The sequence below is a fragment of the Amblyomma mixtum genome, chromosome 3 (genome assembly GCF_055824585.1).
Source record: "Amblyomma mixtum isolate Tamu chromosome 3, ASM5582458v1, whole genome shotgun sequence".
Lineage (NCBI taxonomy): Eukaryota > Metazoa > Arthropoda > Arachnida > Ixodida > Ixodidae > Amblyomma > Amblyomma mixtum.
Window position 1 is genome coordinate 50,714,053 of NC_143014.1, and position 16,067 is coordinate 50,730,119.

Sequence of the window (16,067 nt, forward strand, 5' to 3'; positions counted from 1 at the left end):
AAAGCTACTAAACACTTCGAACGTGACTTTTAAGTGTCACTGCAAACAATTTTGATAACAAGAATCATTTTTTACCTTCAAAAGCAGAAAGTATCGCAGGTTTTTTTTTTTCTCTGTGCTCAACTTTATTGGTAGTTTGAGGGATATTAAAGGGCAACATCGGAGGTTTTTCAAACATTTTGAATTGATAGTCTCATCACATTTTTTGAGTCCCCTTCCTCTGCCGCAACAAAAAGGTTTTCGAAATACTTAGAGGAACAGTTCTAAAACAGAAAACCGAAACTCTGTCCATGGCCAGGGACAATGCTCCGCGTGACAGTGATGACATTATTAGAAAAACACCCGTATGCACATTAAATAGCCGAAGTAGAGACTGAAAATGGCGAGTCCCTTCATGAATAGTCTGAGACGACCTTATATAAGCCTCAAAATATTGTTCGTGAAGCAGGGAGTGGGCATTAACGTGCAGGGAATGTTTGTAATGTCAAATGCAGAGTTGCCCATAAGAATTTCTGAATGGAGGCCATGTAAATGTAAAATCGATGTGTGCTGAAATGAAATTTTGCATGGTTGCCATACCTGGTGGAAGTAATTAAGAACAAGAGGAAAACCTACAGTATAAGTTCATAACAGTATGGTAACCTAAAAAAATCTGCAGAGCTATGGATGGTGTGTGTTACCTACATCATGTTTTTTTACTCGTATAAACCTTATCAGTGCAGCACTGCTTTGCACAACTTGCAAAGTTGTGTTCTTATCAGATTTTAATGCCATGTTTAAGGTGGTACAGCAGACTTGACAAGGAACTCAACAGCTGCATTAGCCCCAAGAGGAGGTCCTATTGGAGGCGCTGAAGTGGCAGGAAAACCAAGGCGCTACTCTTCACTGCGCCAGCGGCCACTTGCAGAGGTATGGCCTTGGTAGAAAATGGGCAGGATTTTTTTTTTTTGTTGCTGCTTACTTTGTTGCAACGTAAGTTCGCAGAAAGGAACACATTTCAGCAGGCAGCCAAAACACTATGGACATGTTATGATTGCTGGTACCTGTTCTTTTCTGTTTGCTTTTCCCTTGGGTTTAGCTGAATCATTTCCTTGTTTGCATATGCCAATGATTTGTGAGTCAGAATGGCATTGTGTAGATCAGTGATCCTGAAGTAGAGGTTTGTGGGCCTTTCCAAGTCCTCGGAGCTCTTGCTGTTTCAAAAATCCTTTACTTTTCATGCCTGAATGTCAAGATGCCAGCAGGCATGTGCTTATTCGAGTCAAGCGCAGTTGACTTCCTTCACGATGAACCTGATGCGAAATCTGCTGAGCGTATGAAAGCTCAGCTGGACATTTATGTGAGAGTATGTAACCACTGTTTGTAAATTTGGAACTGGACAAAACTTTTGATGGGATGGTGTTGACATGCAATCTGTTGCATGTTATTGGGCAGCTTGAAAGAAAAATATCAAACCCGACATAGTGCTTGCAGTCAACCGTTCAGTTGTCAGTTTTAGCCGTTTGGTGGTAATGTTAGTATTGAACATAAGTCGACACCCCCCCCCCATTTCGCATGTCAGAAAAAAGGGGAAAAGGGGGGGGGGGGGGGTTGCAGCCAGTGAGCATATTCTAAAACGAAAATGCATTGGTCACTGGACTACTTGTACACTTGCAATGTCCTCACTACTGCTGCCGTCGTCATTGCTGCGGTCCCACAGCACGTCGTTTACGTTGTCGTCCAGAGAATCCCCTACCCCCTCCTTTGCTAACAACCGCAGCACTTCGCGAACAGCCAAAGCACATCGTTGTTCCGTGAAATCCTGCACCTCGCAAATAACTGCCCCATGGCACCGCATGGAACAGCTGAAAATTTTGCCTCTGTGCAGCCACCACCCCTGCATCCCCAGTTCCGAAACTTTGAACTTGTGGCCCGGTGTGCAGTTTTTCGTTTCTTCGGCGTAAAGAATAACAGCCATCTTGAATGTAGCTGGAAGCGAGCGCCGGACACTTACAGGCCCCGGAGCACAAATGACAGTTGACAAAGCACTACATTAAAAACTGGTAAAACCTGGCTGGCAGTAAGATGTGTTGAACAGAGCCAAAGAGAAACTATGCGTAGCTCTAAGCGGCATTGGCTCTTCCATCAGCTACTGACACTCCCCGGAAGCGCTGCCATTTCGAGTGGCGGTGCAGCTGCCATTAGAACAGCGGCCATTCTATTGACACTCCCATGAGCTGGGCCACCGCGGTGGCTCAGTGGTTATGGCGCTCTGCTGCTGACCCGAAAGACGCGGGCTCGATCGCGGCCGCGGCTGTCAAATTTAGATGGGGGCAAAATTCTAAAGGCCCATGTACTGAGCGATGGCAGTGCACGTTAAAAAAAACCCCAGGTGGTCGAAATTTCCGGTGCCCTCCACTACGGCGTCCCTCGTAGCCTGAGTTGCTTTGGGACGTTACACCCCAATAAACCAGACATTCCCATGAGTGCAGAGTGCGCAGTTAAAAGTAAAAGAAAAATCTTTCTGAACAAGCACACAGGATAGCCGAATGCAATACAACCATACTGCAAACATAAAATTGCAACCACACTGTAGCATTCCTCATATCTTATTGGTCGCGCCTATGTTGCCATGCTTAGGTTTCGATTGTAAGTCCCCCCCCCCCCCCCCCCTATTTTTGACTTTAAGAAGTAAAAAAATAGGCTCACTTAAAATTGTGTAAATACGGTAGTACGGACATACTCAACTTTGCCGTTGTTCAGCCGCCATCGTGCTCACTTATCACTGTATCCAGCATAGGGGTACATAAGTATGGTCGCATTCACTAATGTGAAAATTAATTTTGGAAATCTTTTTTTTTTTCTAACTGAACTGCTGTGAGATGTGGTCCTTTTGCCTCAGGTCAGTCCCTGGAATAGTTCAATTTTAAATGTTTTAAAATTTTTAACTGCATCAAGGTGAACTTATGGTGTTCAACAGTCTAACCATAATGCAAACCATGCAAACAACACTAAGACCTTATAAATCATAACTAGAGGTTGGACTTTTGTTATTTTTTTTAGAATTCAGCTGACTTTTTTCGGCGTTTATTTCAAAATGCCGCTTTAGTTTTTTGTTTTTTTGCAAATATTACTTTCCACGTACAAATTTTTGGTTTTTATTCGTGAAATAAATAGTATCCTGGTGCGGTCAGAAGTGACACGAAGTTTATCTTGGCCTTTTTTTCTTAAAAACTAACGGCTCACATAGTGGTTTTTACTGTATAAACATTCATATTAAGAGCTATCTTTGCAGAAGGAAGTTACGCTGTCATGACAAAAAAATAAAAATGCTGAAGTCAAATGATCAAGCAGTGAGACAAAACCTTAGTGGATTTTCAGTTCTAAAAACTTGGTTGCCATATGCTGGGTGCACTCTATGCTAAATGAGACTACTTCATACCATATGGTTCACATGGTGTGGCAGAGATGCAACTGCTGCTTAACAGTCGTGGAAGCCAGAACATGACACTTTTGTGCTGTTTGTAGTGTTTTTCCCTCTTATGGTTCGAGGAGTTCTCAGTGTCTTTACTCATTGTGGGGAAAATGTACTTAACGAATCGGCGGCCCTAAGCTGCTGGTAAGTGTGAGCAGATGCCGCACTAGGCGATAGCACTTGGATAGGTGGTGAAGCCTCGGGTATTTGCAATGGCGTCTGAGTTTGCGGTTCAGTGCCTCAAAACTCGCAACTGTGGTACTGAATTCCAGAGGCACATTTGTCTCTTCAGATTCCCAATTCCAGCACTTAATTTTCTGCTGTGACCCACTGTAATTGGTGCTGAATAGCCAATTAGTTTTGACATCCATGCCAGAAATGCTGACCTTTTTCCGTTAAAACCAAATTTCAAAAAATGAATTTGACATACTTTTGCCGTTGTATTTCGTTTTAAACTGGAATGTCCAACCCCTAATCATAATCGAGGCACTTTGCGCATTGATGACTCATTATGTGCTGTAAGGAAGTGAAGAACGATAACCATGAAGCATGCATGGAATACTTGATGTTATGCAAGTTGGGTTCTGGGAGCCCTTGGGCTTCTTGATGTGCTCAATGGGATCCCCAAGCACCTAAATCCATGCATGCCTCAACACCAACACCCCCCCCCCCCCCCTTACACACACACACACACACACTTTTACCCACACTACTGTGGGATTAATCATGCTGCAATTGCTCACAGCAGACTAATTCACTATATAGCCGGCCAGTCATTTCTTGGGGGACGGTTTCCAAGAAATACAGGGTTCCTCGGCATCTCTTGAAAGCTGTTGCTGAGAACCCCTGCTGTAGGTGTCTTTTTTGCCTTTCCTGTTTTAACTGATTTAACTTAAAAAGGCCTTTTCTCACCAGGCTGCTCCATATACTGAGGCTGCCGTTGCCCCCCAGCTACCTAATGCACAGGCACCGCCACCAGCGCCTACTCAGCCTCAGCCGGCCATTTTGTCTACAGCACATTTTCAAGGACCCTATGCACCATATCCTGACGATTACAGTGAGTGCTTTGGATTTTTTTAGATGATTCTAGATGTATGCTACGTTGCATGAAGTTGTAACTGTCATGAGATTCTTCACTCATCTATCGAGTGCAGCTCAATACACATCGTGTATTGTGTAATCTTTTATGTTGCGATTTTTTTCACTCTTATGATGCGTTCACACTTGGTCATTCGGCATCGGGAGTAAGTGAAGTTTGCCACTGCTGAAATGCTCACATTTGATGCGTCTGCACTGCTGGCTCGGCCGTGAGGTTGCATGAGATGTTCACTGGTTAGAGGCACAGGAACCTGCATGTTTCTGTAACCTGATTATCGTCACCTGCTCTGACCTGCCATCATTGCACCCGTGTCATCTCATGCAAGCCATTTATTGGCAAGGGTCTGGTGTTCCACCTGCAGAAACCTGTTCTGACCCTGTAGTGCTTGTAGCCTGGTTTTCTGCCAGAATCTGAGCCACCATTTCAGCGGATTTTGCTCACTTGTTTTATTATTTATCTTAGTTTGCATGACATTCAATAAAAGAGGGAGGGGGGTGGGGGCAGCAGCAACGCCATTGCACATCTCGCTTATGTTGCAAGCTGGTAAGCCGTCTCGGCACGTCTGTCTATTGTGCCATCCACCTCATGGGTGGATGGCACAGTTTTGGTTTTGCTGTCATTATCCGCTTGCAAGCGCCCTGAGCACACTGGCGATATGACAGCGCGTTCCACAGCTGCGACCTCGAGGCGGACCATGCTGTCTTCTGCCTCACCCTCCCCCTCCCCCCCCCCTTTCCCTTACTCTCCTTACTTCATGTCAGCGACAGCGCGAAGAGTGCCATCCAGTCAACCAGTGAAATGAAAACAGGCCCATTTCGCTCCTCGTGTTTTTCGCCGTAAGCACGAGGGTGTGTGTGCGTGCGTGTGTGTGTGTGCATGTACGCACATTGCCAGAGTGAGAAGAGAGGTTGTCAAGAGTGAAGCGCTCGATGGGCGTCACAGCTGATGGGTGTGCCAATGGCACTGACCTTTCCAGTCCTTTTACCAACAAGAAAGTGCATTGCATTCAGCGCTGATTTTGGGCGAGATAGCAAAAGCCGTGGGCTGGCCTGGCATGCTGCCAGGCCAGCCGCTCGTGCCAGCTTCGCCTGTACTACCCCAGATGGTGCGGTCAGTGGCGCGCTGGCTGCTATGATCGTTGTCATATTTGCGTCTGCCTATGCGCTCTTGCTGCTCTGTATGTGAAAGCCAGGCGGTGCTCATAACGCATACACGTTCCGATGTGCGCTTTGTCACACACTCTGCTCTACCCTTCGCACCCACGATAGTTTTTTCTCTGGTTCGTTTCCAGCCAGCAATGAAATTTTGTTACATTGAGAGTGTGGCAAAATCTACTTGATTATATTGAAGCACTATGGACACGAAATTGTGAAAACTGGAACACTTCGTTACATTGAAGATTTTGTTAATTCATGGTTTAACTGTATTGCTGCATGACAAAAATGAAGCCTTCATTAACCTGAGCATAATTCAACCTTGCGGCAACAATTAATGCACATGAAAAGCATTGAAGCATGTTTTTTTTTTTTATTTGCTCTAGCACAAATATGTACTCTTTCTCTCAGTTGATCCTGAGTGTCCCGGCGCAACCTTGTAGCAGCACCGCTTCTTGACCACAAATTGCTAGTGACCGATACAGTCGAACGAAACATCTTGATCCATTCACAGGGCAGCACGAGGCGCTCCTGTAGTAAAGCCTTGTATTGCGATTTATTCACTCCAGCCATTGGTCACTTATGACAATTTTTCATGTGCACTGTACTACAGATACAGTGGATTTTGGATATATCGAATCAGCTTTTATTGAACCGTCAAAACAGGATTAAAGAAGAAAGTTGGCCTAGTTCAAGGCACTGGAGACAAATCTACTGCCCTTAATATTTTCGCAAGATTATTTCGTTCATGGAGTGCGCTGGCAACAGGATTAGATTGTTAGCATAGGCAGTGGCTGTTTTCAAAGCAACCTCCACTGCGACTTCGATGTGAAGCGAGCTAGGCCTAGCAACACACATGAACAGCGAGCTGCCGGTGCACCGGCGGGCGGCACATCGCTGCAGGAATCATGCCGCTTGCGCGGGTGCACAGTGTTCACGCTGCTAGGTTACAGATGAGCTTTTCTATTGCCATGTTCTGCATGTCGAATGTATTAATATAGGGAACTATTTCGCGGTCTCTTTAAAGTTGGAAATGCCATCAAACCTTGATGTGACGAACACTGATATTAAAAATTATTGGCTATATCTAACTCTTCCGAAGTACCTTATTTACTCGCATAATGATCACAATTTTTTTTTTCATAAAATTGACGCAAATTTAAGGGTGTGATCATTACGTGGGGTAAATTTTGTACATAAAATTTTTGAGCACCAAAAATGCAAACAAGTTGCAAGTCAGACTACCCTTGTCACACGGGCGTGCTACCCGCGGTTACGCCGCTAAACACGGTTATCGCGAACAGAGCTTGGCGACCTCTATTTACGTCGTTAGGTTACGCCGATAAGCTAGAATGCGAAAAGCGCACGAGCTGGCCTGCTTCAAGAACGTACTTTCTTCGCACTGAATCATGTTCCAAGAGCAACGCATCAAAATAGGCAGTGTGCATAGTGCCGCGGGGCGGCGCTTTTATGCAACCTTCGATCTCGTCCGAAGGCGCAGCAACAGCATACAGTCTTTGTCAAAAACATACAGCCCACCGCGCACGGCCGCAGGGCCGAGTAGTGATGTGCACATCTCCCAAGTACGCTAGGTGCGAGGGTATAGAGAGCGAGGGCAAAGGCTCTCCCTTGCTGTCAAACGGAAGAGGGAGGCTGAGTCGCACTGGCTGGGAGATAAGTGCGGCGTTCGCGTTGCTGCTTCATTGACGGCGCCCATGCAAGGGCGCTTGCATCGATGCAAACCGCAGATTCACCTTCGGTGTGTGCGGTGCGACCGCGAATCTGTCACGGCAGCTCAAAGATTACCAGCCTCTGCTTCTCATAAGCATGGAATTTTCATCAAGAAACTGTGAGCTCAAGAAGATCCCATGCGTGCTTCACCAGTGAATAAACTGAACAAGAAAAGGTCTCAAGCCCCCTTAGCGCCTGATGACGTGCAATGCGTTGCACTCGATTTCTTTCAGGCTCTTTTTCTGTGACTGTGTCCGTTCCCAGTTCTTTCGTGAGGTTTTCATTTCATCCCTTAGCTTCACGCAGCAGTCCTTTCCAGGTTATTCAAGTGTATACCCTGATGCATTGCAAGGAGTGAAATCAGTCATTGCCGGCAGCTGGATCAAACGAGTAAGTGTGAAACTCCTTATTTTCACATACCGAGTAAACTTCCCCCCCATTACCATAGAGTGGGGAAACTTCGCACTATTTTTGCCACAAGAAGACTTGAATTAAAAACATTGAAAAGGAAGCAGACCTGCTTTGAAAATGGGGCACATGATTCTTTGATACGTGTTTGTTAATCGGCAGACTAACACGAATCATCTGTGCTGCAGGCAAAGTCCAACATTTAACGTTGTGAGTTTTTTTTAAACTAATGTTTGAGTTTTCACACATAAACCTTTACGAATACTAACTCTTTTGAGATGTTCTAGTGTTGTGAGACATCTTGGATTATGTTAAATTTAGTCAAGCTGAAATATTCTAAAATGCTACTGTGCTTTATCACACATTTTTGTTATCATCGTGCTAGCTTTTTACTGCTCCCTGCGTGCTTTTTATAGAACTGTTACAAAAAGGTATTGCTTTGCCTCCCCACTTGCAACTTGTTTGCATTTTTGGTGCTCAAAAATTTTATGTACAAAATTTACCCCACGTAATGATCACACCCTTAAATTTGCGTCAATTTTCAAGGGTGTAAACCTTCATTTATTCAGATATTCGTGACAATTCATCTTTTCGGATCAAAATAAAAATAAAGAAAACAGTAAGTTCTAAATAAAGCACTGCAGTTAAACAAGGATTGCGATGAGCATAACTGTGGTTTTGTTCTCAGTGCACATAAACTGAAATAGATGTAGTTCACGAGCACAGCGACATATACTTTGTTAGGACTGGAGCATCTCGGCCTGCTGCCTCTGTTGCGCAGAGCTGGGCCAAGAAACGGTCGTGGCGACGGTGAGTCAAAGGACGTTTATGTACAATATGTACAAGGGCGGCCGGCAAAGCATCGTAGGAGTCGACAGCAAGGAGGAGCAAGCTGCTACATGCCTGATGAGAGTCCGGGCTTGCTTAGCGCGACGGTGGGTGCACGGCGCTGGTTTCCAGAGAGGCCAGCACAACAACATATTGTCGTAATACTCTAGAAATTCATGTAGGAATTATCTCAGTGATGAGCTTTAAAATATCTGCTCTAGGTAGTAGCTAGAATGAGGAAATTGAAGCGTAGTTAAGAGTAACGAGGTGATGCGATAAAATGATGAACATAATGTTAAGAAAACGGCTGTACAGGAAGTTTCAGTTCACCTTCTAAATTTGTTTACGAGCCCATCATAACTGCATGCACAGCTTGGAAGAGCAACTGACATTCTTTAAATTGCCCATTTTTAATAGCCTCACTGGAGAATTTAGCGGGTGCCGACACTGGCACATGAATTAACAATCGAGACAAAAATGAAACCAGAAATTGGTAAAGTGAGATCTTTCCCATGTCTGGCGGGAGCAAACAACTGAAAACAGTTTCAAGAATGCATGAATATCAAAAATATTCATGAGAATGCGTGAAAAAGCACAACAGCATTTCCGAACATTTCAGCTTGACTAGATCTAATATAATCCAAGATGTCTCGCAACATTACCACATTTCAAAAGCTATATTCGCCAAGATTTATGTGTCAAAAACTTATATTCGTTTCTTTGAAACACACAACGTTAAATGCTGGACATTGCCTGAAGTAGCAGAGGTTATTTGTGTTAGTATGCTGATTAACAAACCCATATAAGAGTCTTGTGCTACATTTTGAATGCAGGTCTGCTACCTTAATAATGGTTTTCATTCATCTTCGCGGCAAAAGTGACAGTTTCCCACCCTATGGTTACTGAATGCAGCCACTGTTCATTCCCAAGTTGGAAAGGATTGCTGCAGGATGCTAAGATATGAAAAGTTCACGAAACGACTGGCAACAGACGCAAATCAGAGAAAACTAGCCTGAAAGTAATCGAGTGCAGCGCGTGGATGGCTGCCAGGTGCTAACCGGGCTTGATATCTTGTTCGGTTTTTTCACTAGTGAAGCACATGTGGAATCTTATTGACCTCTGTAGTTTCTTCAGGCATAGTCGGCGCTAGTGCGAAGCAGAGGCCACGGCTTATCTTCGAGCGCTCGGGACAAATTTGCCGCACGCACCGCGTGCGCCCGCTTGGCAGCGCGCGTCGAAGGCGAGTCTGCACTTTGCAGGACCTACTGAGTATAGACAGCACTGCTCCATTGCGCACGTCCTAGTTCATGCCATTTGTCGCTAGGATGGAAACGCCACCGGCGGTGTAGCACTAATATATACCTGTTGGGAAAAATGGCCACCTTCATTATTTTATTTCGAAGACATTTTTATCGTCCATCTACGTGATCATAGTCAGTTTATTTATGCTAAGTGTGACGGAGCCTATGAAATGAAAGGGTGCAGAAGACTCTTTTTTTCTTTGCTGTTGAAGAGCGGAAACAATTGCATTATGGTTGTTTTCATTGCCGATAATCAGACAGCAGAGAAACACAATGTGAGCCAGCTAAAAAATATGCATAAAATAGCAAACGATGATGATATAGCAGATGAGCAGGGCAACCGAGCGCCCTCAGTGGCCAAAAAGCAAAAGAAAGTTGGCGCATGCTGCTCCATAGGACCCCGCTAAATGTGCAGATCTGTAGTTCAGTAGGTCTTGGCGCTTTGCATCGATGCAAGCGCCCTCGCACAGGCGCCGCAAATGAAGCAGCAACGCGAACTCCGCACTTGCCATCCACCAGCCAGTGCCACTCAGCCTCCCTCTCCCGTCTGAGGGCAAGGGAGAGCCTTTTCCCCTTGCTCTCTATGCCCTCTCACCTAGTGCACTTGGGAGACGTGCACACCACCACTCGACCCTGCAGCCACTCCGGGGCCGTGCGCCCCCCACTGCACCAGCGCCGCCTCTCCCCTGGCGGTCATTTGCAAACCTACTGTCCGGGCACGTCGCCGGCGGAGCGCATTGAGTCAGCAACGCCTCGACTAGTACACGTGGCTTCATAGGCGCCCATTGGTCCAAAAAATGGCGGATCATGGGCACCCCAGTGCCCCTGGATTTTGGGGGGCACGCTTACGAGTGCGTGACGTTGAATGACGTCATGCCTATGTGTGCTTGTGGTGCGAATTATAAATAAGTTTTTGTAGAATCCACATTTTTTAGCCCGCGTCCCTTGGAGGTTGCCTCTCAACGTGCGCTAACCTTTGCCAGTCAAATGTGGTTGAGTTCCTGCTAGTCATGTCCTTTTTATGAGCAGTGGGAAACCCAATGAAAGAAGACAGCATAGAAAGGCAGCAACCTTTCCAGACAGGCTAAGCATGCCCAATTCGCAGCGCAAATACTGGTGCAAGTACCCTTATAAGTACTTGGTCTCCGAGTATAGCAAATGACAGTTCACAACAGAGTGTACAGCGAGTATCGTTTTCATATTGATGGTTCATTATATCAACCAAACACAGTGATAAAGCACACCAACAAAAACTCATGTCATAGCCAGCACAAACAGTAGCACTGTTTAAGCTGGCTAATCATGTCAATGTTCACAGTGCAGACAGGAAAAAGCCCTGAAGTGCTATAAATGTTGCCAATTGGAAGATTTAAATATACAGAAAACATGCTATGACAACTTCAATTGAGGTAAAAATGACATCAAATGGGTGCACCAAGATACACATGGGGCACAGAGCACTACTACTCTTCACATTTCACTTCTTCAACTGAAAGAACATAGGAGCTACCTGTTTTAGCATCAACAAACCTGCTCAATGCAAGAGCATTACACCTTACATAGAGCGTGCGGACAACCTTAAGACCTGCTTCTTGTCGCTAACCGGAGTAATTTGAAGCAATTCTAATCAAACTAAAGCATACATGAAGTGCAGCTTACAGTGAAGTGCAAGGACATTGAACACAGCCATCTCTTCATCGAGTAGGCACAGCATCGTGACGCAGCCATCCTGGCCGCAGATACGCAGACAGTTAGAAGTGCTTGAAAAAAACCCTCAAGTTTCGCAGCTGGCATGGCGTCTTCTCCAGGCTGAGGTTGCAGCAGAACTGCACCCATGTTTTGCACCTGGACTTGATGCAGCATGCAGGTTATACAACTGCACCCAAATGAATACCATATACTCCAAACGTCAATATGCCATGATTCCTTTCACCTAAGTGCAGTATGTACATTGTATCTTAACTATGGCAGCAAATGCTCCCGCCAAGCCTCCAAGCCTCGGAGTGCGGTTCCGCTCGCCCGGATACCACGCGGCTAGCTGCTTTTCTATGCTCAGAGTGACGAGAGCGAAGCAGCGAAATGAGCTTAAATTAAGACTACATTGACAGTCATGTACGAGGGGGTACCCAAAAGAAACCGGACTTATTTTTGTTTCAACTTATTTGTTCACATTTTAAGCACAGACCTTCAAACTCCTTCAAAGTATTCCCCACTTGCAATGATACGCTTGTCGAATCTTTCATTCCATTTTCATAACATTGTTTAAATTCACCTTTTGTGATGCTTGACAGTGCCTCCGTCGTTTTTTTCTTCACCTCAGCAACATCAGCGAAACGCTCTCCATTCACCTATTTTTTCATTCTAGGAAACAAAGAAAGTAGCACGGGGCAAGGTCGGGAGAGTATGAGGGTTGAGGAATAGGGGTCATGCCATTTTTGGTCCAAAATTGTCGTAGAGACTGGGCTGTGTGAGCAGGGGCATTGCCATGATGGAAAAACCAGTCACCTGACCGCCACAAATCTGGCCGCTTCCACCGCACACTGTTGCCCAATCTTTTCAAAACATCCAAGTAGAAAGCCTGGCTGTCTGACCCTGCGGAACAAATTCTCAATGGACGACTCCTCTCACGTCGAAAAAACAAATCAGCATTGTTTTAAGGTTTGGTTTCACCTGACGAGTTTTCTTGAGGCGAGGTGAATTTGAAGTTTTCCATTGGCATGATTGTTGCTTTGATTCAGGATTCGATTCAGGAACACTTGAGTTGTCCCCGTAGCATCGTCCTTGTACGTCTTTCTTAATATTTCAAGAGTTTTCATTCAACTTTTTCCGAGAAAAAAATCAGAATTTCACCGGCGCACGCTGTTCACGAAAATCAGCCATTGAAAAAACGACATTCACACAAAACAGTCATCATCTGCCCAAACTAGTCTGACCTCCTTCAACGACGGCACTCGGCTTACTGACTGTGGAATGTTCGTTCTATGCGCTCCTAGTGGCAAAACGCGGTACCACAGAAGCTTTGCCGACCAAAAAATTTAGTCCGGTTTCTTTTGGGTACCCCCTCGTATATGTAGAACGGCAATAACTACTGCTGATCGAATTCAGTTACGGCACCGTCAAGGCGGCGTACATACTTGTATTTAAAGGAAGAAACAGCGCGACGAAACACGGACACACGTAGAAATGACACACACACGAGCGCTCGTGTGTGTGTCATTTCTACGTGTGTCCGTGTTTCGTCGCGCTGTTTCTTACTTTAAATGCATTACCAACTAGCCCGGAACCTTGCTGATCTGTACATTCTTGGTTGAGTTTCGATACCGTCAGTGGCGAGGGGATCCTCAAATTGGCTTCACGGTGTTGGAAAATCCATTAATGTCATGCTCAGAGCTGTTAGGCAGCACAGTTGGTTTTAAATTGGCGTTGCGGTCAGTAGAAGGCACGTGGTTGCTCCTGAAAGCCCGGTATCAAGTTCACGTTGGTGACGGTCGGCTGCACGGAACTAGTAAGACAAATGATGGGCCTCTTTCGCACACCTTAGGACTGCAAGTGTGTGCCCTGTGGTTTACATAAATATCCTCGATAACATGAAGCAAAGTACGCATGAAAAGGTTACAGCTACGAAACAGGCACAAAAAGCCAGACAAGCATATCTAGAGCAGACAATGGCTAGAGCTCACCTGTGAAAAATCCAGCGGGAAGCGGTGTAGTAAGACACTGACGGTACAGTCCACGCTGTCTCAATGTGCCACGGTGCGAAGTTTCTTCACATTCCGCAAGTTCATCTTGAAATAAAGAGCTAAGCGCTTCAAACGAAGAGCGCGAAGCTTGACACAACGACGGGAAAAGGTTTCGCGCTGGCCGTACTGTCGTGCGCAAAAGTGGAGAGACCACGGCTTCGACGGCAGGAGCGGATGCGGGGCCGCACCGCGGCGCTGCTATCCCGCGCTGCGCGCTCGCTGCGAGATTGCCTCGCGTGACGCAAAACTTTTCCCTCGCTCTCGGGCTGGTGCTTATCACGACTGACAAACTTCTAGTGCGTCGTTCGGCTCTTCTGCTGCTGACGATCGCGTCGAAAGAAGCGCGCATCGCAAGGAATTCAGGAATAGCGCAGAGGCGCTTTAGTGAAGCAAGCGGGCGGTGACGTCGCGTCCACTCACTACACGTTTCGTATTTTCTCCCCACAGAAAGAAGAGTTGTGTGTTTTTATGTTGATGTGCGAACACGACTGCATGATATTCTCCCCTTCTAATCGAGGTGCTAGCGTAGTCAAATCGGCGTTGTGGAACAAGCTTTTTCTCCATGAACCGGAAAGCGCATTTCAAAAGATGATTTCTATTACGGTCTTCAGTCATGAATGGCTACTGTGAGGCAGTGTTGCATTTTGCGCTGTGTCATTCGGTGGGTGAGTTCCTCCAGATCGGAAGTACGGAAAAGTGGAGAGATCCCACGCGCTGTGATCAGGCCTTTTGTCAGCGCGACAGGACGGCCTGTGCCTGAATGTGCAATAGGACTGTCCAAAGCGTCTCAATAAAGCACGGAGTTTTGGATACGAAAGATGCAGAATGCTGACGAGGCTTGAAACGCTCGACACGACCCATGCCGATGACCATTATTTTCGACGTGCGGTTATTAACGCTATTGCTTTAAAATATACCACTCTTCTTTCTCTGGGGGGGGGGGGGGGGGAATACGAAACGTCGCTGCAACTACAATTTGAATGGCCTTTGCCGCTGCGGAGTGTAGTGAGTGGACGCAACGTCACCGCCCGCTTGCTTCGCTAAAGCGCCACTGAATTCCTTGAATTCCACTGAATTCCTTGCGATGCGCGCTCCCCTTCGACGCGACCGTCAGCAGCAGAAGAGCCGAACGACGCACTAGAAGTTTGTCAGTCATGATAAGCACCAGCCCGAGAGCGAGGGAAGTTTTGCGTCACGCGAGGCAATCTCTCAGCGAGCGCGCAACGCGAGATAGCAGCGCCGCGGTGCGGCCCCGCAGCCGCTCCTGCCGCCGAAGCCGCGGTCTCTCCACTTTTGCGCACGATAGTACACAGCAGGAAACTATAGAACCAATAAAACTGCTGCAGCAGTGTAGCGGGGTGCAAATATTACCAAACTGTGACAGAGAAGCGACGAGCAAGGACGACAAAAACTTCTCAAAGGGGCCGTCTCGAGACCGGCGAGCTTAATTACACGCTTTCCCAGACGCGCCGTTGCAGACAGCTGGCGATAAGGAATCGCTTCTTGATTCTCCGCCACTGGCCGCAAACCGAAACAAGGCCTGCAAGGTCGCGCAGCTAATGTGTCACACACTCATAAACAGGGGGCGCAACAAGAGCGTTGCAAAAAATGACAAAATTCGACAATGTTTTCCTAATTTACCTATTTCATAAAACCTGCCATTAAAGTATATTTATTATTGTTGTCTAGCATTTTAATTTGTACTTTATATTTCTTTATATGAATGTCAGGTATGAGGTAAAGCAAAAAATTATTTCGGAGACTGACATGAACTGCTAGCGGCGTTATGCAGACGCGTCTGTTGCAAGGTCCGTAATCGCCGCGTTCCGACGTGTGACGCCGGGCTCAATTTTCGAAGTTACCTTACTACCCGTAAAAAAATCCTAAAAATAAAAGTATTCAAAGTGTTGCTTGCATATGAGCGATGGCTCTGCAAATACATTGTTTTGGGGATGCGCCTGCGCTGTAATCGGCATTAAAAGAAATGTACCAGCCGCTTCTTTCAGTGCTAGTGATTGACCAAACTAGAACATATCGCGTGTTGCGTAAATCAGAGAAAATCGCAAAAAAATTCTCTCGGCCTAACCGAACGTTTGTTTGGGCTCAAATTTCGCAGAGAGGTTGCATTTGGCGGTCAGTTTTGTTTTATACCATATTTAGGTGGGGTACTTGCCTGATTCGGTCAGAATTATTTGGAAATCTCCATTGTCTGCGGCGACGGGGAAGCAAAACCGAGACTTCGCAGCAGTGGCACCCGTGGCGCCATCTCGTACCCACCGGAGAAACCCAGCTGTGCTAATTTGGTGAGCAAATCATCTTTGCTTGGTGTTGTCTGTTGCGAAGCAGCGCTAG

At 46.1% G+C, this 16,067-nt stretch overlaps 1 protein-coding gene across 3 annotated transcripts in view; it reads left to right on the forward strand.

Moving 5' to 3' along the window:
- Positions 1-16,067, forward strand: part of LOC149350165 (uncharacterized) — an 86,879-nt gene that overhangs the window by 20,221 nt on the left and 50,591 nt on the right. For all 3 annotated transcript variants that reach the window (XM_089579131.1, XM_089579130.1, XM_089579132.1), the window contains exons 6-7: positions 782-909; positions 4,370-4,511. In XM_089579131.1, the coding sequence (XP_089435257.1) occupies positions 782-909; positions 4,370-4,511 (270 nt within the window). The remainder of the gene's footprint in view (positions 1-781; positions 910-4,369; positions 4,512-16,067) is intronic.